This window comes from Salvelinus fontinalis, chromosome 31, assembly GCF_029448725.1.
Source record: "Salvelinus fontinalis isolate EN_2023a chromosome 31, ASM2944872v1, whole genome shotgun sequence".
NCBI classification, from domain to species: Eukaryota; Metazoa; Chordata; class Actinopteri; order Salmoniformes; family Salmonidae; genus Salvelinus; species Salvelinus fontinalis.
In genome coordinates this window covers 15397603-15424144 of record NC_074695.1, presented here as the reverse complement: position 1 = coordinate 15424144, position 26542 = coordinate 15397603, and the positions used below count along the sequence as shown (strand labels likewise).

General features: G+C 44.2%; 1 protein-coding gene across 1 annotated transcript in view; it reads right to left on the bottom strand.

Annotated features, from left to right (window-relative positions):
- Positions 1-312: 312 nt before the first annotated feature.
- Positions 313-26542, bottom strand: part of LOC129829635 (polypeptide N-acetylgalactosaminyltransferase 6-like) — a 34555-nt gene continuing 8325 nt past the window's right edge. Inside the window, exons 2-12 of the mRNA XM_055891445.1 lie at positions 21302-21538; positions 20887-21170; positions 19706-19878; positions 14055-14204; positions 9136-9370; positions 8211-8328; positions 7213-7413; positions 6334-6465; positions 6109-6210; positions 5729-5887; positions 313-1930 (exon numbers count right to left, since the gene is read on the bottom strand). Coding sequence (XP_055747420.1) covers positions 1817-1930; positions 5729-5887; positions 6109-6210; positions 6334-6465; positions 7213-7413; positions 8211-8328; positions 9136-9370; positions 14055-14204; positions 19706-19878; positions 20887-21170; positions 21302-21508 — 1875 coding nt within the window. The 5' untranslated portion in view covers positions 21509-21538 and the 3' untranslated portion in view covers positions 313-1816. The remainder of the gene's footprint in view (positions 1931-5728; positions 5888-6108; positions 6211-6333; positions 6466-7212; positions 7414-8210; positions 8329-9135; positions 9371-14054; positions 14205-19705; positions 19879-20886; positions 21171-21301; positions 21539-26542) is intronic.

Below are 26542 nucleotides of genomic sequence, written 5' to 3'. Positions count from 1 at the left end.
TTGGCTGTTGTAGGAAAGATGCATCGTTAAAAACACTCGTAAGCCTAATATCCATCGCTATCGGTAAACCGGGCCCTGGTTTGACAACCCTCAGTCTTTCACCTCGTTTGTGAAGCCTGAAGCCGAGGCTAGACTACACTCAACTTTCATTTCCAAATACAAATAAATGACATGTCTTTCTTAAGATTAGTCCGTCTAACACATGTTCATAGTGGTCATTAACTTAGAACTTGTATAAGTTATAATTCATTGAAGGAACGACCTTAAGAGTCCGAAACCACTCCTTGCATAAACAATATTGTGCAATGCAAATTGTGAGAGAAAGATATATTTATCATTAACTAGCCTATTCAACAGCTTACCCGGAACAAGGTTTATTATTGTAGGAATTCGTAAGTCCCAAATACCACACTATTACCTACATAGTGCACAACTTTTGACAAGATCCCTACGGGCCCTCGTCAAAAGTAGTGCACTATAGGGAACGGTGTACCATTTGGGACAAAAAGAAAAGTCTAGTATTATCAGCTTGTGGGTTCTGATAAGAACAGGGCCCATATCTCCAGCGTAATAAAAGTTGGTCTGGAATCAAAAAGTATGAAAGTCACATAGGAACAGACACACACAAGAGCATGATATTCAGCATCCCTTAGTTCCCTTGCCAGATAATTTGCCTAATAGCATTGTATTTTGAACACACAGTACTTTCAGTTCGTGCCATATGTAAATTAGTACATAACCAGGAACAAAAACACACAACGAGCTGGAGACAGTCTGGTAGAAACCAACCAAGTATCACATTGGTAGACGCTGCTGGAAAGACATGTTATCAAATGCTGGCTGTAATACACAATCTTCTTGTTTTTATTAATCTAATGTGGCCAAAAGATGGGTAAAGTTGATATCACAAGTCTTATTAAAGGCATGTTAATAAATCAAGAATTAAACTAAATTAAAACCCCCCAAAAGTACTCATTCAATTTCCATTCCAATCCTTCATATGTTAATAGGAATATTTGTCATGATTTTGAATATCCCTTTACCTCTGGTATATCCTGTAAGGAACATACAGTATGTCAGTTTACTATGACAAATAAGAAAAACATTTTTTTTTTTACACCTCTCCCTTTGGCAGATATTTGCATTGTCACAGCAACGACATTCACAATGTCTACATTAATTTCCTGACAAACATAGTGTAAATTAGACAAACAAAACAATTATTTAAAATCTGGAGTATAAAGAAAAGGAACTTCTGTGTTAAGATCCTAGTGGTCAGTGATGGACATCTTCCTACCATATTAGCTGGGTAGAGCATATCGCTGCCTGCCAGTTCAGGGTCATGTTTAGTAGGGTATACCGTAGCAAAAGGTTTTGCAACAAAAATGTCAATCTGTGTTCTCATTGGACAAGTTCAGGTAGGAGTGGAGATCCCAGTTTCACTCTGCTTCGAAATATTTCCCCCTACTGAACACAACCCAGGCTGCAGTGTTCAGTTCCCCCCCACCACGAGAAGGAACCAGACCACCTTCAACCTTCATTCCTGAGTCTCCATCATAAATATAGTTCAAACAGTCAGAGGTTAAATCCTGAGCTCATTCACATAGGTAGGCAGTACTCCATGTTCTACCAGTTCATTCCTCTCAAGTCAGCAATGTTGTGTTCTCAGTGGCATATGTTCCTGTCCTGTTGTCCTCAGCTGGCACTGGCCCTTCCTTCTTGACCCTGAGTCTATGGGTGGATGAGCTGGTATAGGGGTCAAGGTCCAGTACAAGCTTTAATTTTGGTTAAGGTCAGGGGTTAAAGTTCAGGGAGGTCAACTGAATGTCCAGTGCTGGTTGAGATCAGCAGTGTTGCAGTAGTACATCACTATCTGGCTCCCTATCAGGAGTAAGCATTTTCCACTGGCTGGGTTCTGGAGGAGATTCTCCTGGAGAGGGCAGAGGGTTAACACTACAGAGTCAGACCATGTACTGCAGCTATGGACAGATACAGAACCAGTCAAAAGTTTGGACACACCTACTCATTTTAGGGTTCTTCTTTACTTTGACTATTTTCTACATTGTAGAATAATAGTGAAGACATCAAAACTATTAAGTAACATATGGAATCATGTAGTAACCCCAAAAAAGTGATAAACAAATAAAAATATATTTTAGATTCTTCAAAGTAGCCACCCTTTGCCGTGATGACAGCTTTTCACACTCTTGGCATTCTCTCAACCAGCTTCTTGAGGTTGTCACCTGGAATGCATTTCAATTAACAGGAGATCCTTCTTAATACGTTTGAGCCAATCAGTTGTGTTGTGACAAGGTAGGGGTGGTATACAGAAGAAAGCCCTATTTGGTAAAAGACCAAGTCCATATTATGTCAAGAACAGCTCGAATAAGCAAAGAGAAACGACAGTCCATCATTACTTTAAGACATGAAAGTCAGTCAATATGGAATTTTTCAAGAACTTTGAAAGTTTCTTCAAGTGCAGTCACAAAAACCAACAAGCGCTATGATGAAACTGTCTCTCATGAGGACTGCCACAGGAAAGGAAGACCCAGAGTTTTGGTTCCAACCGCCATGTCTTTGTGAGACGCAGAGTAGGTGAACGGATGATCTCCACAGGTGTGGTTCCCACCGTGAAGCATGGAGTTGGTGTGATGGTGTGGGGGTGCTTTGCTGTGACACTGTTGGTTATTTATTTAGAATTCAAGGTAAACCTAACCTTTATGGCTACCACAGCTTTCTGCAGCGATACGCCATCCCATCTGGTTTGCGCTTAGTTGGACTATCATTTGTTTTTCAACAAGACAATGACCCAACACACCTCCAGGCAGTGTAAGGGCTATTTTACCAAGAAGGAGAGTGATGGAGTGCTGCATCAGATGACCTGGCCTCCACAATCACCCGACCTCAACCCAATTGAGATAGTTTGGGATGAGTTGGACCGCATAGTGAAGGAAAAGCAGCCAACAAGTGCTCAGCATATGTGGGAAGACTGTTGTAAAAGCATTCCAGGTGAAGCTGGTTGAGAGAATGCCAAAAGTGTGCAAAGCTGTCATCAAGGCAAAGGGTGACTACTTTGAAGAATCTCAAATATAAAACATTTGTATTTGTTTAACACTTTTTTGGGTTACTAAACTCAGCAAAAAAAGAAACGTCACTTTTTCAGAACCCTGTCTTTCAAAGATAATTCGTAAAAATCAAAATAACAACTTCACAGATCTTCATTGTAAAGGGTTTAAACACTGTTTCCCATGCATGTTCAATGAAACATAAACAATTAATGAATGGTCGTTAGGACACAGCTTACAGACGGTAGGCAATTAAGGTCACAGGTATGAAAACTTAGGACACGAAAGAGGCCTTTCTACTGACTCTGAAAAACACCAAAAGAAAGATGCCCAGGGTCCCTGCTCATCTGCGTGAACGTGCCTTAGGCATGCTGCAAGGAGGCAGGAGGACTGCAGATGTGGCCAGGGCAATAAATTGCAATGTCTGTACTGTGAGACGCCTAAGACAGCGCTACAGGGAGACAGGACGGACAGCTGATCGTCCTCGCAGTAGCAGACCAAGTGTAACAACACCTGCACAGGATCGGTACATCCGAACATCACACCTGCGGGACATGTACAGGATGGCAACAACTGCCTGAGTTACACCAGGAACGCACAACCCCTCCATCAGTGCTCAGACTGTCCACAATTGGCTGAGAGAGACAGCACCGAAGGCTTGTAAGCCTGTTGTAAGACAGGTCCTCACCAGACATCACCGGCAACAACGTCCCCTATGGGTACAAACCCACCATCGCTGGACCAGACAGGACTGGCAAAAAGTGCTCCTCACTGACGAGTCGCGGTTTTGTCTCACCAGGGGTGATGGTCAGATTGAGGAATGAGCGTTACACCGAGGCCTGTACTCTGGAGCGGGATCGATTTGGAGGTGGAGAGTCCTTCATGGTCTGGGGCAGTGTGTCACAGCATCATCGGACTGAGCTTGTTGTTATTGAAGGCAATCTCAAAGTTACAGGGAAGACATCCTCCTCCCTCATGTGGTACCCTTCCTGCAGGCTCATCCTGACATGACCCTCCAGCATGACAATGCCACCAGGCACACTGCTCATTCTGTGTGTGATTTCCTGCAAGATGGGAATGTCAGTGTTCTGCCATGGCCAGCAAAGAGCCCGGATCTCAATCCCATTGAGCACGTCTGGGACCTGTTGGATCGGAGGGTGAGGGCTAGGGCCATTCCCCCCAGAAATGTCCGGGAACTTGCAGGTGCCTTGGTGGAAGAGCGGGGTAACATCTCACAGCAAGAACTGGCAAATCTGGTGCAGTCTATGAGGAGGAGATGCACTGCAGTACTTAATGCAGCTGGTGGCCACACCAGATACTGACGGTTACTTTTGATTTTGACCGCCCCTTTGTTCAGGGACACATTATTCCATTTCTGTTAGTCACATGTCTGTGGAACTTGTTCAGTTTATGTTTCAGTTGTTGAATCTTGTTATGTTCATACAAATATTTACACGTTAAGTATTTACACAGTGAAAGAACATTTCTTTTTTTGCTGAGTTAACATGATTCCATATATTATTTCATAGTTTTGATGTCTTCACTTTTATTCTATTATCCAAACTTTTGACTGGTACTGTCCTGAAAATCTATGGTAATACCTGAACATGGTTGTCTAGCGATGATCAACAACCGATTTGACAGAGCGTGAAGATTTTTGAAAAGAATAATGGGCAAATGTTGAACAATCCAGGTGTGGAAAGCTCTTAGAGATTTACCCAGAAAGACTCACAGCTGTAATCACTGCCAAAGGTGCTTCTACAAAGTATTGACTCGGGTATGAGTACTTACGTAAATTAAATTTCTGCATTTCCTTTTCAATACATTTGCTAACATTTCTAAAAACATGTTTTACTTTATCATTATGGAGATTTGTGTGTGGATGCGGGAGAATTCAAGCTGTAACACAACAAAATGTGGAATAAGTCAAGCTGTATGAATACTTTCTGAAGGCACTGTGTGTGTGTGTGTGTGTGTGTGTGTGTGTGTGTGTGTGTGTGTGTGTGTGTGTGTGTGTGTGTGTGTGTATTCATTACTTTAATGCCTTGATGCAAATAAGATGCGTGTTTTGTAATATTTTATTTCTGTACAGGCTTCCTTTTCAAGGTTAGTATTGCTGAGTAACTACAATGTTATGATCCATCCTCAGTTCTCATATCACAGTCATTAAACTCTGTAACTGTTTTAAAGTCACCATTGGCCTCATGGTGAAATCCCTGAGTGGTTTCCTTCCTCTCTGACAACTGAGTTAGGAAGGACGCCTGTAACTTTGTAGTGACTGAGTGTATTGATACACCATCCAAAGTGTCATTAATAACTTCACCATGCTCAAAGGGACATCCAATGTCTGTTTAAATTATTATTATTTTTAAATCTTGGAAAATCCAAATCTTGTGGTTGAATAATGTTATGAGGTGTTGTGTGTAGGCCAGTGACAAAATCTCAAATGTAAAATTCAGGATGTAACAACAAAATGCAGAAAAAGTCAAGGGGTGTGAATACTTTCTGAAGGCACTGTGTATATATTTCCACACTATGAGATTGGAATAGTTCTGTGAATGTGAAAATTATGATAATGCCCTTTTAGTAGAAAAGTATAATACTTTGAAGGCACTGTGTATGAGTGTGCGTGTATGCATGCTTGTCCAGGTCATTTTCCTTACCTCTGTAAAGACCCACTCCTGTTGTGGCGCCACGCTGGTCCCTTGGCCCTTCAGTGTACAGAGCTCTATCTTAACCTGGTCTGGCTGGGGGTTGGCCTGCAGACACAGCTGCTTCCCTATGTTGTGACGCAGCTCCTTGTGGGACGTATACTCAAAGTACTGGGGTGACAGAGAAGAGATACAAAGACTGAGGAACTTTCCTTACAAAACTGGGTCCTTTTTAAACCATCTGAAGGCTTACAGAGAATGTATAAAGTCTTTATGATAAGGGTACATTAAGCCTTGAATACATTAAGCCTACTTGTTCCAAAAGAGACATCATCCAATTCAATGAGAGTCAATACTGAGTCACCATCTACCACACAACCACAGTACAGTACCTGATTGCCCCCCATGTTGTGGCAGGTGTACATGATCAGTGGCTTTCCTCCTTGGTTGTTTTCTCCTACATCCAGACAGCTCTGAGTGCCAGAGTTCTTAATCTGCACACACACGATATCAACACAGGAAATAAACATGCACTGATGTCCCTAAGGCAACAGAAAACGACTACTGTGAGTGAGTGTGTTTGTGTACACCTGAAGGGATTTGGGAACGAGACTTACCGCTCCAAACTTGGTCGGGGTGAGGTCTGGTACGAACATCTCAGGGTAGATATTATTCAAATACCAGGTGAAGTTCTTACAATGTAGGCTCTCCCTCAGATTCACACGCTCTGAGATGTCACCAAACCCTTTCTGTAAAACAAAGATTCACATGCTCTGAGATGTCACCAAACCCTTTCTGTAAAACACAGATTCACATGCTCTGAGATGTCACCAAACCCTTTCTGTAAAACAAAGATTCACATGCTCTGAGATGTCACCAAACCCTTTCTGTAAAACACAGATTCACATGCTCTGAGATGTCACCAAACCCTTTCTGTAAAACACAGATTCACATGCTCTGAGATGTCACCAAACCCTTTCTGTAAAACACAGATTCACATGCTCTGAGATGTCACCAAACCCTTTATGTAAAACACAGATTCACATGCTCTGAGATGTCACCAAACCCTTTCTGTAAAACACAGATTCACATGCTCTGAGATGTCACCAAACCCATTCTGTAACAGACAGAGGAATGGAAATGAGTGAGAAAAACTTCAATCCTGTGCACTGATAGTTAACTTTAACCCCATATATCATATATAGCCACTCATAAGAACTTGTATTTCGGCCTGCTCCAGATACAATTTGCATATTAATATCTTATAAACAGATTCCGGTATGCGCAGACACACAATCTGCACAGTAGTGTGTTGGCTTACAGTGAGCTTTGATTAAGATCTTCCTTTTGTGTCGAGCGAATGTGAGATGACCAAATCTGGCAAAACAAGATTATCTAATAGTATTATGAAACTTGGGAGTAATTGAAAACATGCCATGTGCTTAACTATATCTAGCAGTACAGTGTAGAACTCTTGCAGTTGACTGAGCACATACCTCTTTGGCCATCTTCGCAGCGTTACTGTTGCGTCGGTAGTAGATGCGTTTGTAGTCGTCCATCCAGACCTCGGCTAATCGTACCTGGTTCCGTGTGATGACCTCAGTGCCTTTAGGGAAGGTGTGGGGGGACTTGGTACGGAACACGTGACCAACCACAGAACACGGAATGATCTCCAGCTGGCCCCCACACTGCCACACCTGGGGGAGGGGGGTGGTGTCAGAAAGTTGATAACAGTTAGCTGAATAACTTAGTGACCTGCCTTGTCACTGGAGGTACAAGGACCAAGGACACACCGATTATTTGCTAGTTGTATTGATGACAACACTGATCCTGTAGCAGCTGACAAAGTCACTGGCTGCGTTTCAAATTCATAAAAAGACACACCCTCGTCCACTTACCCTCGCCTTATGCCCTTGAGAGAGGGTATGTCTGTTAAGTGTTTGGAATGCAGCCACTGTTTTTCTGTTTTGACTTCCCAGAAGCCTCTGGGCCTGGTGTTTACAGAACATTTGGTGCTGTATGTCTGATTAGGATATTAAGTGCCTGTCTCCAAGAGGCCAGTTAGACATTTCCTTTGCTTCTGTGCTGGGTGGTGTCTCCCGGTTGCAACTTGTAATAAACCACATTGATTGACTACCTATGACTGATGTCCTTTTTCCTTCACCTGGAAATTCCCATTGCAGATACACATGCTCACACCATTTACACGTTACAGTACATGTCATTTCAATCACTCCAACATGTGCAATTAAGGTGGGAGATTTGTAGAAACAAGGGAGATTATTTCAGACCAGAGCCATATACAACGTTGAGGTCACATGACACCATTCAACCAATTAAATTGAGGTAATAATCAACAGAAACAGAATGTCGCTGAGAAAGCATAATGACTAAACTCTCTCTATATATATATCAGTGTTTTAGACTTGCTGAAGTTCTGGATAAATTCCACTTCATTAACGCTGTTAGAGGAAAGGGCAGAGGGGAAACTAACCCTAAAGGACATCTCCACATTCTCACCCCCCCAGATCTCCATCTTGTCATCGTACGTCCCAATGTGTTCAAAATACTTCTTGGAGATGGAGAAGAGCCCACCGGCAAACGTTGGAGTTCTGAAGGAACAGACCCGTAGAGGTGACAAATGGTGTCAATGCAATGCAAAAGCATGAGATAATATTGTATTACACCGAGTGTACAAAACATTAAGAACGCCTTCCTAATATTGAGTTGCACCCCCCCCTCTTTTGCCCTCAGAACAGCCTCAATTCGTTGGGGACATGGACTCTACAAGGTGTTGAAAGCATTCCACAGGGATGCCTGCCCATGTTGACTCCAATGCTTCCCACAGTTGTGTCAAGTTTGCTGGATATCTTTTGGGTGCTGGACCATTCTTGATACACACGGGGAAACTGTGGAGCGAGACAAACTCAGCAACATTGCAGTTCCCCCCCCCCCGTGTGCCTCTCACCAACTACAATACCCCGTTCAAAAGGAACTTATATCTTTTGTCTTGCCCATTCACCGTCTGAATGGCACAAATACACAATCCATGTCTCAATTGTCTCTAGGCTTAAAAATATTGAATTAACCCATCTTCTCCCTTTCACCTACACCGATTGAAGTGGATTTAACAAGTGACCATAGCTTTCATCTGGATTCACCTGGTCATTCTATGTCATGGAAAGAGCAGGTGTTCATAATGTTTTGTACACTCCATGTACATGGCTGTTTTCGACTAAATATTTGATATATTCCACTTTATTAACGCTGTTTGAAAGCATGAGATAATGTTGTGTAATATTGAAGTTACTATACATGCTGAATTGTGAGCTTTCATTAACATCACTATGCAGGGGATTAAATAAAGGGTCAATTAAATAAATTATGTAAATTATGTTTGGTGGGTCCCTAGCCATTACTTGACGGGGTAGGTCTCGTCTTTGCGTCTGTTCCTCTCCTGCTCGGGGATGCCCTCCCAGCCGAAGGTGAGGCTCCAGTCAAAGTTTCCTCTGTTCTGGGCCTTAGCGGTGGCTACAGGCTTTTTGAAGGCAAAGTTATTCAGGTTGATGGTGGTGATCTCTGGGCTGACCACGGCCGTGGGCTCCTCTACGATACGAGCAAGCAGGGGCTCCAGCCAGCCATGGAAACACTCACCTGGGAGGGGAGAGGAGGGTGAGAGGAGAGTGAGAGGAGGGTGAGAGGAGGGGAGAGGAGGGTGAGAGGAGGGGAGAGGAGGGTGAGAGGAGGGGAGAGGAGGGTGAGAGGAGGGTGAGAGGAGGGTGAGAGGAGGGGAGAGGAGGGTGAGAGGAGGGGAGAGGAGGGTGAGAGGAGGGGAGAGGAGGGTGAGGAGGGTGAGAGGAGGGTGAGAGGAGGGGAGAGGAGGGGAGAGGAGGGTGAGAGGAGGGGAGAGGAGGGTGAGAGGAGGGGAGAGGAGGGTGAGAGGAGGGGAGAGGAGGGTGAGAGGAGGGGAGAGGAGGGTGAGAGGAGGGTGAGAGGAGGGTGAGAGGAGGGTGAGAGGAGGGGAGAGGAGGGTGAGAGGAGGGTGAGAGGAGGGTGAGAGGAGGGTGAGAGGAGGGGAGATGTTCAGTAACTGGATTATTATAACATATTTTTTTACAACAAAGTACAAAAAGGAGGTTCAGCTGACAAACGCTGTGGAACATTGCAGATAGAGATGTTATGAATGAAGCTAACTCCATTTCCAATTCTACATGACAGAACATCATATACACTCTCGACACAATACTTTTCTATTTGAATGTTGTGTAACGTTGCATGTGCATGTTGTACATGGTTAGTAGAATGCAGAACTCATCATTGAGACAACGCTGAAACATCAATCCATTGGGCGAGTCAGTGCTACATTTTCATTTGCGCCGAAATCAAAATGAAATGACAGTTTGTGCAAACTTGGTGTGAAACAGGCTTTTAGAAGTGCCCTCTTTATTTGATTACATATGGTTAATTTACATATGGTTAATGCAGTCTTTGGTGTGCTTATCAATGTACAACCACCTTTTCTCCCCCACTCTCGTCAATCCTTTTTTATTAAGTCATACAAAAGTGTTACATTGCGTGAAGTTTAAAATACATCCGGTCATTACTAAATGTGTATTGTGATAAAACATTTTAATATATCACAACAACAACAAAAAACATGTCATTTATAAAATATTTTAAATCTGTAGTCTTCCTCAAATGAAAGGGATGATGATGCAATCTTTGCAAGAGGGAGGGAATCTGATTTCATTGGTCCTCAACACATGGCTCTGTCACGATCGTTATAAGGAGTGGACCAAGATGCAGCGTGGTATGTTTCCATCCTCTTTATTTGGAAGAGAAACTTAAAGAATAAAAAAACAATAAGGCGAACAAACGAAACGTGAAGCTCAGAGTAGTGCTCACAGGCAACTATACCTAGACAAGATCCCACAAAGCACAATAGGGAAATGGCTACCTAAATATGATCCCCAATCAGAGACAACGATAAACAGCTGCCTCTGATTGGGAACCATAACAGGCAAACATAGACATACCAATTCCCCTAGATAACCCACCCTTAATCACACCCCGACCTAACCAACATAGAGAATAAACAGCTCTCTATGGTCAGGGCGTTACAGGCTCATTAATTTAATTCAGGGAAGTTTAGCCGTGAGTTAGCCTGGCCCGGAGCAGGTTAGTTGTGAAGGATTCGTTGCCATAGAAAGTTACCTGGCTAAACGCTGAGCCACTTTCGTATGACCAGTTATCCCAAGTTGACCAATGTTTTACATTTATACATGTTAGTCATTTAGCAGACGCTCTTATCCAGAGAAATTAGGATTAAGTGCCTTGCTCAAGGGCACAGACAGATTTTTCACCTTGTCGGCTCGGTGATTCAAACTAGCCACCTTTCGGTTACTGGCAAAAAGCTCTAACCGCTAGGCTAACCGCTAGGCTACAAGTTACCTTGCTAACTTCTCAAACCTGCTTCGTAGGATACGCCTCTGGCCTCAGACCCCTTTACAGGATGACCCTGGTAATTCACAGTATTTGTGTATGTATTTGTATACGTTTCATAAATTCAGTGGCCACTTTAGTATGTACACATTTACAAAAATGTTTAGCTCCTGCAGACAGTGAGTCACGTGGCCACGACTTGCTGTATAAAGCAGCCAGACAGGCGTCGGGCCATTCAGTTACTATTCGATTGAACTTTAGAATGGGCATAACAAGTGACCTAAGCAACTTTGAGCATGGTACTGTATGATCGTCAGTGCCAGGCTCGCCGGTTCCAGTATCTCAGAAACAGCCGGCCTCCTGGGCTTTTCACGCAGGACAAAACAATACCTATTCTATCCTCCAATGTGTCACTTGTCTTCTGCTCTCCAATCACGGGCTGCGTCTCCAAGAATGGTGCGACAAACAAAACATGCAGTCAGCGGCAGTCCTGTGGGCGAAAACAGCTCGTTGATGAGATGTCAAAGGAGAATAGCAAGAATCGTGCAAGCTAACAAGCGGGCCACAAACAGTGGTGTGCAGAACGGCATCCCGGAATGCACAACTTGTTGTTCCTTGTCATGGATGGGCTATTGCAGCAGACGACCACACTGGGTTCCACTCCTACCAAAAACAAGAAGCAGCAGCTCCAGTGGGCACGCAATCACCAACACCGGACAATTGAGGAGTGGAAAAACTTTGCCTGGTCCAAAGAATCCCGGTTCCTGTTGCGTCATGCTGATTGTAGAGTCAGGATTTGGTGTAATCAGCATGAGTCCATGGCTCCATCCTGCCTGGTGTCAATGGTTCAGGCTGCTGGTGGTGTACTGGTGTGGGGAATGTTTTCCTGGCACATGCTAGGTCCCTTGATACCATGAGCAATGTTTCATATATATATATATCACCTTGTATCTGAATTTATAGCCCTTCATCACTCCACTTTACATCTCTCTAAGTATATGTGTGTGGAATGGTGTCGCACATCTAGGTTCTAGCAGGGTAACCTGAAGAACAGGTTTCAACTGTTGACTACTAAGAGAACCCCAATCTACAACAGACATCTAACTGAGACAAACCGACTAGTCCTGACCTAAGGCCACTAATCACTATTTTTTTTAATCAGTGTTCTTTCCTGATAGTTTCTGGTTGAAAATACTCATCTACACAGGAACTTTTAAATCAGAAGGTTTGTGTGGTCGGGAGTTTCAACTTTCCATAGTGACATCACTTTGCAGTAAATTGGTTAATAGACCAATAATAAAAAGAGTTCCAAACCTCTCTGCCAATAAAAAGACTACCAAACCTCTCAGCCAATAACAGCTAGTTTTTCCCCCTTCTACTCAGACCACGTTTTTGCTAAAAAGCTATTTTTGCCTATTTTAATGGAAATCTTTTACAGTAAGGCAATTCATTGTTACCCAAATGATTTGATATAAAAACTTCTGCATTGGGTCTTTTTCCCAACATTTCTGGTTTTGCCCTAGTGCTAACACACTTCATGACACTAATCAAGTCATCAGGCATCAATTTGATGATCTCAATCAGGTGTATTAGTTGCGAGGGCAACAACTATAATGTGCACCCCTTTGAGTCCCCAGGACCAGGACTGGGAAACACTGCTTTAAAGAACTCAATATAAATATCACAGGCAGACAGCGGGGCAACTTCTTGGTATAAACATTAACACATTAGAAAATCTACCACATACCTTTAACACTTTACAATAATATATACATAACATGATTTATATAGTGTTTAAAAGTAGTTTATAAACTCAGTTATTAGATTATAGGTAGTTTATCTGTAGTAAACATTTAAACAAATACCTAGATGTAGCACAATGGTCGTAAATGGATTGATCTAATGGGTACCATTTTACCCCCTCCACCCATCCTTCCATTTTACCCCCTCCACCCATCCTTCCATTTTACCGCCTCCACCCATCCTTCCATTTTACCCCCTCCACCCATCCTTCCATTTTACCCCCTCCACCTATCCTTCCATTTGACCCCCTCCACCTATCCTTCCATTTGACCCCCTCCACCCATCCTTCCATTTTACCGCCTCCACCCATCCTTCCATTTTACCCCCTCCAGCTATCCTTCCATTTTACTCCCTCCACCTATCCTTCCATTTTACCCTCTCCACCTATCCTTCCATTTTACCCCCTCCACCTATCCTTCCATTTTACCCCCTCCACCTATCCTTCCATTTTACCCCCTCAGTCACGTTCCTGACCTGTTTTCTCTTGTTTTTGTATGTGTTTAGTTGGTCAGGGCGTGAGTTGGGGTGGGCATTCTATGTATTGTGTTTCTATGTTGGGTTTAATGTGTTGCCTGATATGGTTCTCAATTAGAGGCAGGTGTTTGACGTTTCCTCTGATTGAGAACCATATTAAGGTAGGCTGTTCTCACTGTTTGTTTGTGGGTGATTGTCTTCCGTGTTTGTATGTATGTTCGTACCACACGGGACTGTAGCGTTTGTTTGTAGTTTGTACCTGTTCGTGCATTCTTCGTGTATTTGTAAGTTCTCATGTTTTAGGTCAGTCTACGTCGTTTATTGTTTTGTAGTTTCAAGTGTTCTTCGTGTTTCGTCTTCATTTAATAAATCATTATGTATTCAGCACCCGCTGCGCCTTGGTCCACTCATTCACCACAAGACGACCGTTACACCCTCCATCTATCCTTCCATTTTACCCCCTCCACCTAGGTAGGATGAGGAGGTCGTGGCGCGATTTGAAACCATGCCAACTCTTGCATATACAGTAGCTAGTCACAGTGTGCATCCAGGAAGGAGAGTGTATGTCCCTGGGCCTCCCAGCATTCATTCATTCATTCATCCAACCATCACTACTCACAGTGTGCGTCCAGGAAGGTGAGTGTTTGTCCCAGTGCCCCCCTGGCCCCCAGGAGCCTGGCTGTGATCAGGCCCTTCCTCTCCTGCTGTCTCACCACCTTCACTATATTCAGCTGTTTCACATACTCATCCAGCCGAGTCCCCAGGTGCTCTGGTTGGAAGAAGGAAACACATACCTGATATTAAATTATTTTCTTGAGGTGGTCTGGAGCATGGGGGTTAATGACAGGAGGTTAATGCTGCGTTCATAACAAAGTGGGAAACACAAAATACTACTTGTAAAATGGGAATGTGCGTTCACATGCTTTGAACTCGTTGAAAGCGCCTATTGGCGAAACGGCAATCAAGCTGCGTCAACTAGAGGTCGACTGATTATGATTTTTCAACACTGATACCGATTATTGGAGGGCCAAAAAGCCGATACCGATTAATCGGCCAATTCTTTATTTTTATTTGTAATAATGACAATTACAACAATACTGAATGAACACTTATTTTAACTTAATACATAAATAAAATAAATTTAGCCTCAAATAATGAAACATGTTCAATTTGGTGTAAATAATGCAAAAACAAAGTGTTGGAGAAGAAAGTAAAAGTGCAATATGTGCCATGTAAGAAAGCTAACGTTTAAGTTCCATGCTCAGAACATGAGAACATATGAAAGCTGGTGGTTCCTTTTAACATGAGTCTTCAATATTCCCAGGTAAGAAGTTTTAGGTTGTAGTTATTATAGGAATTATAGGACTATTTCTCTCTATACGATTTGTATTTCATATACCTTTGACTATTGGATGTTCTTATAGGCACTTTAGTATTGCCAGTGTAACAGTTCAGCTTCCATCCCTCTCCTCGCCGCTACCTGGGCTCGAACCAGGAACACATCGACAGCCGCCACCCTCGAAGCAGCGTTACCCATGCAGAGCAAAGGGAACAACTACTCCAAGTCTCAGAGCGAGTGACGTTTGAAACGCTATTAGCGTGCACCCGCTAACTAGCTATCTATTTCACATCGGTTACACCAGCCTAATCTTGGGAGTTGAAACATCGCAATGCTTCAAGCATTGCGAAGAGCTGTGGGCAAAACGCACGAAAGTGCTGTTTGAATGAATGCTTACGAGCCTGCTGGTGTCTACCATCGCTCAGTCAGACTGCTCTATCAAATCATAGACTTAATTATAACATAATAACACACAGAAATACGAGCCTTAGGTCATTAATATGGTCGAATCAGGAAACTATCATCTCGAAAAGAAAACAATTATTCTTTCAGTGAAATACGGAACCGTTCCGTATTTTATCTAACGGGTGGCATCCATAAGTCTAAATATTCCTGTTGCATTGCACAACCTTCAATGTTATGTTATAATTACGTAAAATTCTGGCAAATTAGTTTGCAATGAGCCAGGAGGCCCAAACTGTTGCATATACCCTGACTCTGCGTGCAATGAACGCAAGAGAAGTGACACAATTTCACCTGGTTAATATTGCCTGCTAACCTGGATTTCTTTTAGCTAAATATGCAGGTTTAAAAATATATACTTCTGTGTATTGATTTTATGAAAGGCATTGATGTTTATGGTTAGGTACACGTTGGAGCAACGACAGTCCTTTTTCGCGAATGCGCACCGCATCGATTATATGCAACGCAGGACACGCTAGATAAACGAGTAATATCATCAACCATGTGTAGTTATAAATAGTGATTATGATTGATTGATTGTTTTTATAAGATAAGTTTAATGCTAGCTAGCAACTTACCTTGGCTTCTTACTGCATTCGCGTAACAGGCGGGCTCCTTGTGAGGCAGGTGGTTAGAGCGTTGGACTAGTTAACCGTAAGGTTGCAAGATTGAATCCCTGAGCGGACAAGGTAAAAATCTGTCGTTCTGCCCCTGAACAAGGCTGTTAACCCATCGTTCCTAGGCCGTCATTGAAAATAAGAATGTGTTCTTAACTGACTTGCCTAGTTAAATAAAGGTGTAAAACAAAAGTCTAATAATAAAATCGGCAAAATTCGGCGTCCAAAATTACCGATTTCCGATTGTTATGAAAACTTGAAATCGTCCCTAATTAATCGGCCATTCCGATTAATCGGTCGACCTCTAGCGTCAACCGAAAACTAAAAGTACAGCTATCATGCTCGTAAACAAATTATAGTGTTCAAAAACCATATTAATAGATCAATTTTTATAATGTTTTGTTGTTGTTTATTGCCGAAAAAGCTGTTTGAGGTCATTTCCTTAGTACTGTATGTGACGTCAGAGTTGAGCATGTGGGAGAAATCTGAGCTCAGGCATGATAGACGTATTTTCCACGGGTTAGAGGGGCATTCAAGTAAACTTTTCCTGGTCGTATGCTTGTATTTACGGATTTACAAGATGTTATGAACACAGCATTAGAACAGCATCTCTAGGGAACTGACAGAGAGCAGGGGTGTGTTCATAGGACTGGAACCACATGCTGTCTAACTGTGAGGGCATAGGACTGGAACCACATGCTGTCTAACTGTGATGGCATAGGACTGGAACCACATGCTGTCTAAATGTGATGGCATAGGACTGGAACCACATGCTGTCTAAATGTGAGGGCATAGGACTGGAACCACATGCTGTCTAACTGTGATGGCATAGGACTGGAACCACATGCTGTCTAACTGTGATGGCATAGGACTGGAACCACATGCTGTCTAAATGTGGTGGCATAGGACTGGAACCACATGCTGTCTAACTGTGAGGGCATAGGACTGGAACCACATGCTGTCTAACTGTGAGGGCATAGGACTGGAACCACATGCTGTCTAACTGTGATGGCATAGGACTGGAACCACATGCTGTCTAACTGTGATGGCATAGGACTGGAACCACATGCTGTCTAACTGTGATGGCATAGGACTGTAACCACATGCTGTCTAACTGTGATGGCATAGGACTGGAACCACATGCTGTCTAACTGTGATGGCATAGGACTGGAACCACATGCTGTCTAACTGTGATGGCAAAGGACTGGAACCACATGCTGTCTAACTGTGATGGCATAGGACTGGAACCACATGCTGTCTAACTGTGATGGCATAGGACTGGAACCACCTGCTGTCTAAATGTGATGGCATAGGACTGGAACCACATGCTGTCTAAATGTGATGGCATAGGACTGGAACCACATGCTGTCTAACTGTGATGGCATAGGACTGGAACCACATGCTGTCTAACTGTGATGGCATAGGACTGGAACCACATGCTGTCTAACTGTGATGGCATAGGACTGGAACCACATGCTGTCTAACTGTGATGGCATAGGACTGGAACCACATGCTGTCTAACTGTGATGGCATAGGACTGGAACCACATGCTGTCTAACTGTGATGGCATAGGACTGGAACCACATGCTGTCTAACTGTGATGGCATAGGACTGGAACCACATGCTGTCTAACTGTGATGGCATAGGACTGGAACCACATGCTGTCTAAATGTGATGGCATAGGACTGGAACCACATGCTGTCTAACTGTGATGGCATAGGACTGGAACCACATGCTGTCTAAATGTGATGGCATAGGACTGGAACCACATGCTGTCTAACTGTGATGGCATAGGACTGGAACCACATGCTGTCTAAATGTGATGGCATAGGACTGGAACCACATGCTGTCTAACTGTGATGGCATAGGACTGGAACCACATGCTGTCTAAATGTGATGGCATAGGACTGGAACCACATGCTGTCTAAATGTGATGGCATAGGACTGGAACCACATGCTGTCTAAATGTGATGGCATAGGACTGTAACTACATGCTGTCTAACTGTGATGGCATAGGACTGGAACCACATGCTGTCTAAATGTGATGGCATAGGACTGGAACCACATGCTGTCTAAATGTGATGGCATAGGACTGTAACCACATGCTGTCTAACTGTGAGGGCATAGGACTGGAACCAGATGCTGTCTAAATGTGATGGCATAGGACTGGAACCAGATGCTGTCTAAATGTGATGGCATAGGACTGTAACCACATGCTGTCTAAATGTGATGGCATAGGACTGGAACCACATGCTGTCTAAATGTGATGGCATAGGACTGGAACCACATGCTGTCTAAATGTGATGGCATAGGACTGGAACTACATGCTGTCTAAATGTGATGGCATAGGACTGTAACTACATGCTGTCTAAATGTGATGGCATAGGACTGTAACCACATGCTGTCTAAATGTGATGGCATAGGACTGGAACCACATGATGTCTCACTGTGAGGGCATAGGACTGGAACCACATGCTGTCTAACTGTGATGGCATAGGACTGTAAACACATGCTGTCTAACTGTGATGGCATAGGACTGTAACTACATGCTGTCTAAATGTGATGGCATAGGACTGGAACCACATGCTGTCTAACTGTGATGGCATAGGACTGTAACCACATGCTGTCTAACTGTGATGGCATGGGACTGTAACCACATGCTGTCTAAATGTGATGGCATAGGACTGGAACCACATGCTGTCTAACTGTGATGGCATAGGATTGTAACTACATGCTGTCTAACTGTGATGGCATAGGACTGTAACCACATGCTGTCTAACTGTGATGGCATAGGACTGTAACCACATGCTGTCTAACTGTGAGGGCATAGGACTGTAACTACATTCGAACACATCCAGTCATATTTAGAAAAGACGGTTGTTAAAACAGGGAGATTAAACCGAACCGATACAGACGGGAGGAGATAGAAGAGGTTCCAAGGTCCAGGAGCAGTTTTACTGTAGTTAACCAACCGTGTAAAAAGCACCTCCTCTTTTAGTCTTTATTACTGACGCTATGCCAATGTCACTTCCTGTTCATAAGGGAACACTCAGTTTTAAAATGAGATGATCATTGACACGTTAACAGGCTAATTATAATAGTAGGCTGCGTTTACACAGGCAGCTATTTTTTCCCCCATTTATTGGTTTTTAGACCAATCACATCAGATGTTTTCACATCAGATATTTTTCAGATCCAATTGGTCAAAAAACCAATAAGTGAAAAAGATCAGAATTGAGCTGCCTGTGTAAATGAAGTCACACATGCTTTGCTCTGAAAAGGAGTTGTGATCCGTAGACAAGAAACCGAAGAACGCGCTCAGAAACAAGGAATGAATTTAATTATCTATGGCAAAATGCTTGGCTAAGATGTGTTCTAATGAACGACCCAGGCCCAGCATGTTTTACTCTAAGAGCCGGTGGTGTCAAGCAAGGCCTAGTGGCGTCAAGCTCTAAACCAAGGCCTAGTGGCGTCAAGCTCTAAACCAAGGCCTAGTGGCGTCAAGCTCTAAACCAAGGCCTAGTGGCGTCAAGCTCTAAACCAAGGGCTAGTGGCGTCAAGCTCTAAACCAAGGCCTAGTGGCGTCAAGCTCTAAACCAAGGCCTAGTGGCGTCAAGCTCTAAACCAAGGCCTAGTGGCGTCAAGCTCTAAACCAAGGCCTAGTGGCGTCAAGCTCTAAACCAAGGCCCATGGTGTCAGGCTCTAGTTCTTGAGCCCTCATGCCCACCTGTGGTGCTGGCATTGTCCACTAATCAATTATATGAATTGATCAATTATCACTGCCCTAAGTTTTGCCCCATGTCATTAACTGGACTGTAGCTAGGCAACAGCAAAGCCCTGAAAGATTCCAACCTGCAGTGCTGGCGTCGTCCACCATGATGATCTCAGTGAGCAGGGCAGCAGGGGAGGTGTGGAGGACGCTGTAGACGGTACGCAGCAGGGTGGACCAGGCCTCATTGTGGAACACTATAATTACACTGGTGGTGGGGAGAGGAGGACAGCGACGGAATTTACACTCCACACACCTGGGAAGAAAAGAAAGGGGAAGACTGTGTCAAATCAAATCAAATTGTATTTGTCACATGCGTCGTAAACAACAGATTTAGACTAACAGTGAACTACTTAGTTATTGGCCTTTCCCAACAATGTAGAGAGAACATGTTTTAAATAATATAAAAATAATAACACAAGGAATAAATCCACAATGAGTAACGATAACTTGGCTATATATACAGAGTACCAGTACTGAGTTGATGTGCAGTGGTACGAGGTAGATATGTAGATTTAGGTAAAGTGACTAGGCAACAGGATAGATAAAACAGTAGCAGCAGCGTATGGGATGAGTCAAAAGAGTTATTGTTAAAAATGGGTCATTGTAGATAGTCTGAGTAGCTATTGATGAACTATTTAACAAACTACTTTGCAGTCTTATGGCTTGGGGGTAGAAGCTGTTTAGGGTCCTGTTGGTTTCAGACTTGTCACAACACCACTGATTGGCTCAAATGCATTAAGAAGGAAAGAAATTCCACAAATTAACTTTAAAAAAGGCACACCTGTTAATTGAAATGCATTCCAGGTGACTACCTCATGAAGCTGGTTGAGAGAATGCCAAGAGTGTGCAAAGCTGTCATCAAGGCAAAGGGTGGCCATTTGAAGAATCTCAAATATAAAATATATTTTGATTTGTTTAACACTTTTTGGGTTACTACATGATTTCATATGTGTTATTTAATAGTTTTGATGTCTTCACTATTATTCTACAATGTAGAAAATAGTAAAAATAAAGACACACCCTTGAATGAGTAGGTGTCCTAAAACTTTTGACCGGTAGTGTAAACCAAAGTGATTGAAATATAACTTGAAAGCTTTTAGGAAAAAACAGTCAGTCTAAAAGCATTGGATTGGTGTAGGCATGGGCTAATGGGAGTTTCCACCAGATTTCTTACACAAGCCATTTCCTTTCAAATCAGTGAAGGGAAGTGAACAAGTGCACACTTTGTGAGGAAGGAGAGATAATTGGGACATAGTCTTACTCTGGTGGCCGGGTGTCGTCTCCTAGGCTACGGCTGAGGGAGATCCTGTCGGAGGAGAACTGGTTGAAACAGTTAACAGTCATCCCATCTTCCTTCTCTTTCTCCTCCTCTGGTGTCATCTTGTCTTTCTCATAGCCTGTCCCATCTGCCCCGGGCCCCTGGGGGTCCTGTTGGGGCCTCTCCAGGACTGGCTTCAACTCTGCTTGGGTGTAGTGACCTGGAGGACAGTTGCGGTCTGAGGTGGCCTGCTGCTCCTCCACCAGTGGAGGCTGGGGAGCTCCAATCTGGAAGCCCAGGTTATTATTAATTTTCTTCATTGTATTTATATTATTATATAATGCAAGAAAAATAAAACAAAAGCCCACCCACTGTACTACTCTAGTCCCCCCCCCCCCAAGTGGACCCATAAAGGTACCTGGAAGCCCAAGTTGTTGACTGCTCCTCGGACCATCACCAGCACTCTCTCCTTGCGTTCCACCAGGTCTTGGAACCAGGGGTCCTGGACAGAGTTGGAGCTGAAGCCCACGTCTTTCTGGAGGACGACAAGGACAACCATAAACAGAGTCCCCCCAGCCAGGGCCAGCTTCAGGAGGGACATGCGCCGACGCAGGAACAGACGCATGGTGGTGGGGCAATGCCAAATGGCTCGCTGCTGGAAAGAGGGGGGAGAAAAGAGATAGTTCATTTAAAACTGGAGGTATTATATAGTAATGGCAGCCAAGAGTTATTCAAGAATATCTACAATTTTCTTAAATAGACACAGACAGAAAATACTTTCGTTACCTGACACCAAGGTGAATCTATTGCAGTTTTAAAATGTAGTTCTACTCAAAAACAGATGTCTATAATAACTACCAGACAAATGTCAAAAGATGTGGACCAGTCAGCTCTTCTTAACCAGCCTGTACTATGCGTGTACCTAGCAACTCTCATAGCACTCATCCACTGTCATAGCTACTCTCTCTCTTTCTCTCTCTCTCTCGCGCTTTTTCTTTCCTGGGTGGAGGAGGAGTCCCAGAGGAACAGCCACACACACATACACAACACACACGTGGCGTGAGTAGAGAGAACAAGAGAGTGAAAGAACAAACAGAACACACCTCTCAGTAAACAACCTGGAATATTGCATCTGTACTCAACTGCTCCACCCAGAGAACACCCCTGGACCTATTAACACCTGCTCCACCCAGAGAACACCCCTGGACCAATTAACACCTGCTCCACCCAGAGAACAACCCTGGACCTATTAACACCTGCTCCACCCAGAGAACAACCCTGGACCTATTAACACCTGCTCCACCCAGAGAACACCCCTGGACCTATTGACACCTGCTCCACCCAGAGAACACCCCTGGACCTATTGACACCTGCTCCACGAAGAGAAGAACCCTGGACCTATTAACACCTGCTCCACCCAGAGAACACCCCTGGACCTATTAACACCTGCTCCACCCAGAGAACACCCCTGGACCAATTAACACCTGCTCCACCCAGAGAACACCCCTGGACCTATTAACACCTGCTCCACCCAGAGAACACCCCTGGACCTATTGACACCTGCTCCACCCAGAGAACACCCCTGGACCTATTAACACCTGCTCCACCCAGAGAACACCCCTGGACCAATTAACACCTGCTCCACCCAGAGAACACCCCTGGACCAATTAACACCTGCTCCACCCAGAGAACACCCCTGGACCTATTAACACCGGCTCCACCCAGAGAACACCCCTGGACCAATTAACACCTGCTCCACCCAGAGAACACCCCTGGACCAATTAACACCTGCTCCACCCAGAGAACACCCCTGGACCTATTAACACCTGCTCCACCCAGAGAACACCCCTGGACCTATTGACACCTGCTCCACTCAGAGAACACCCCTGGACCTATTAACACCTGCTCCACCCAGAGAACACCCCTGGACCTATTGACACCTGCTCCACTCAGAGAACACCCCTGGACCTATTAACACCTGCTCCACTCAGAGAACACCCCTGGACCTATTAACACCTGCTCCACCCAGAGAACACCCCTGGACCTATTAACACCTGCTCCACCCAGAGGACACCCCTGGACCTATTGACACCTGCTCCACCCAGAGAACACCCCTGGACCTATTAACACCTGCTCCACCCAGAGAACACCCCTGGACCTATTGACACCTGCTCCACTCAGAGAACACCCCTGGACCTATTAACACCTGCTCCACCCAGAGGACACCCCTGGACCTATTAACACCTGCTCCACCCAGAGAACACCCCTGGACCTATTGACACCTGCTCCACTCAGAGAACACCCCTGGACCAATTAACACCTGCTCCACCCAGAGAACACCCCTGGACCTATTAACACCTTCTCCACCCAGAGAACACCCGTTGACCAATTAACACCTTCTCCACCCAGAGAACACCCCTGGACCAATTAACACCTGCTCCACCCAGAGAACACCCCTGGACCTATTGACACCTGCTCCACCCAGAGAACACCCCTGGACCTATTAACACCTGCTCCACCCAGAGAACACCCCTGGACCTATTAACACCGGCTCCACCCAGAGAACACCCCTGGACCAATTAACACCTGCTCCACCCAGAGAACACCCCTGGACCAATTAACACCTGCTCCACCCAGAGAACACCCCTGGACCTATTAACACCTGCTCCACCCAGAGAACACCCCTGGACCTATTGACACCTGCTCCACTCAGAGAACACCCCTGGACCTATTAACACCTGCTCCACCCAGAGAACACCCCTGGACCTATTAACACCTGCTCCACCCAGAGGACACCCCTGGACCTATTAACACCTGCTCCACCCAGAGAACACCCCTGGACCTTTTAACACCTGCTCCACCCAGAGGACACCCCTGGACCTATTGACACCTGCTCCACCCAGAGAACACCCCTGGACCTTTTAACACCTGCTCCACCCAGAGAACACCCCTGGACCTATTAACACCGGCTCCACCCAGAGAACACCCCTGGACCAATTAACACCTGCTCCACCCAGAGAACACCCCTGGACCTATTAACACCTGCTCCACCCAGAGAACACCCCTGGACCAATTAACACCTGCTCCACCCAGAGAACACCCCTGGACCAATTAACACCTGCTCCACCCAGAGAACACCCCTGGACCTATTAACACCTTCTCCACCCAGAGAACACCCGTTGACCAATTAACACCTTCTCCACCGAGAGAACACCCCTGGACCAATTAACACCTGCTCCACCCAGAGAACACCCCTGGACCTATTAACACCTGCTCCACCCAGAGAACACCCCTGGACCTATTAACACCTGAGAACCACAATGTACCACAACTACCGGTATGTATTTTAAATGTGTCCACTTTAAATTCAAATCATACCTGCCTGCACTCACCTGCTCCAGCCAAGAACACACCTGTCCAAGTAAACACCGGTCATACCCTCCCCTCCCCCTCCCGGATGTGCGTGTCATCTTGTGGGCCTTCACCTGTCGGCTGACTGAGCAGCTCCCACACAAATTAATGATTGACGCCTCACATAACACACACACACGACTAATGACAAACACACCTGGATAAATTCTGCTCCACAACTAGCCATTAATTATTTGTTATTTTTCTATTTTATTTGTAATTTTTTTTACTTCAGTAAATAATGATTTAACAATTATTTTTCTTAAAATTGCATTGTTGTTTAAGGGCTTGTAAGTAAACATTTCACTGTAAGGTCTACAATGGTTATAACCGGCGCATGTGACAAAAAACATTTGATTTTGAATCGTTCCTAATGAATATGGCTTGGTTTGTGCTGTCGTGACAAATCCATTACTGTCATTCAATGGAGCTGGCAAGACCACACAAACAGATCTTGGACTCAACACATCCTGCTTTATGAGGGGTTATCAATCACAATAATGATAGGCTTCGGGTGAACACGGCTTAGGGCCTCTTAAAAACTCTCATTCATTTAAGCCAGTCCTCTCAAGGAAAGCCTACCCCCCTCATTGATTCAATACACTCTCGTGGTTCAAGAGCCCAACATTGGCCACACAGAACACTACTGACTCGAATGTTGTTTGGCTGGTTTTTATGCTGGTAACAGACGTCAGTTACATGCCATGTGAAGAAAGAGGACTCTCTAGTTCTACCATGTAGTATGGAAAATATGTTCAGAACTACTTCTAATATAAAGTTCGCCCTTCAAATAAAATGTCATTAATGTTTGAATCGTAACAAATAACCATCCAGATGTCAAAATGTTAATATTTTGTTACAAAGTTCTTGGACAACTTTAGCTAGTTAGCGGGGTGCGCGCTAATAGCGTTTCAAACGTCACTAGCTCTGAGACTTGGAGTAGTTGTTCCCCTTGCTCTGCATGGGTAACGCTGCTTCGAGGGTGGCTGTTGTCGATGTGTTCCTGGTTCGAGCCCAGGTAGCGGCGAGGAGAGGGATGGAAGCTATACTGTTACACTGGCAATACTAAAGTGCCTATAAGAACATCCAAAAGTCAAAGGTATATGAAATACAAATCATATAGAGAGAAATAGTCCAATAATTCCTATGTTAATTAACTACAACCTAAAACTTCTTACCTGGGAATATTGAAGACTCATGTTAAAAGGAACCATCAGCTTTCATATGTTCTGAGCATGGAACTTAAACGTTAGCTTTCTTACATGGCACATATTGCACTTTTACTTTCTTCTCCAACACTTTGTTTTTGCATTATTTAAACCAAATTGAACATGTTTCATTATTTATTTCAGGCTAAATTAATTTTATTGATGTACTATATTAAGTTAAAATAAGTGTTCATTCAGTATTGTTGTAATTGTCATTATTACAAATAAATTAATAAAAATCGTCCGATTAATCGGTATCGGCTTTTTGGTCCTCCAATAATTGGTATCAGCGTTGAAAACTCCTACAAGCCCTCAGTCCTGCCTCTCTCAGCCTATTGCGGACAGTCTGAGCAATGATGGAGGGATTGTGCATTCCTGGTGTAACTCGGCCAGTACCTGTCTCGCAGGTGTGATGTTCGGATGTACCGATCCTGTGCAGATGTTGTTACACGTGGTCTGCCACTGCGAGGATGATCAGCTGTCCGTCCTGTCTCCCTGTAGCTCTGTCTTAGGCGTCTCACAGTACGGACATTGCAATTTATTGCCCTGGTCACATCTGCAGTCCTCATGCCTCCTTGCAGCATGCCTAAGGCAAGTTCACACAGATGAGCAGGGACCATGGGCATCTTTCTTTTGGTGTTTTTCAGAGTCAGTAGAAAGGTCTCTTTAGTGTCCTAAGTTTTCATAACTGTGACCTTAATTGCCTACCGTCTGTGAGCTGTTAGTGTCTTAATGACCGTTCCACAGGTGCATGTTCATTAATTGTTTATGGTTCATTGAACAAGCATGGGAAACAGTGTTTAAACCCTTTACAATGAAGATCTGTGAAGTTATTTGGATTTTTACAAATTATCTTTGAAAGACAGGGTCCTGAAAAAAGGAAGTTTCTTTTTTTGCTGAGTTTATGTACCTCAACTACCTCGTGAAGGGCCTGAGTGTTGGGGGCACTCGTACCACTGCACATCGACTCTGTACGGGTACTTTGTGTATATAGCCAAGTTATTGTTACTCATTGTGGATTTATTCTTAGTGTTATTATC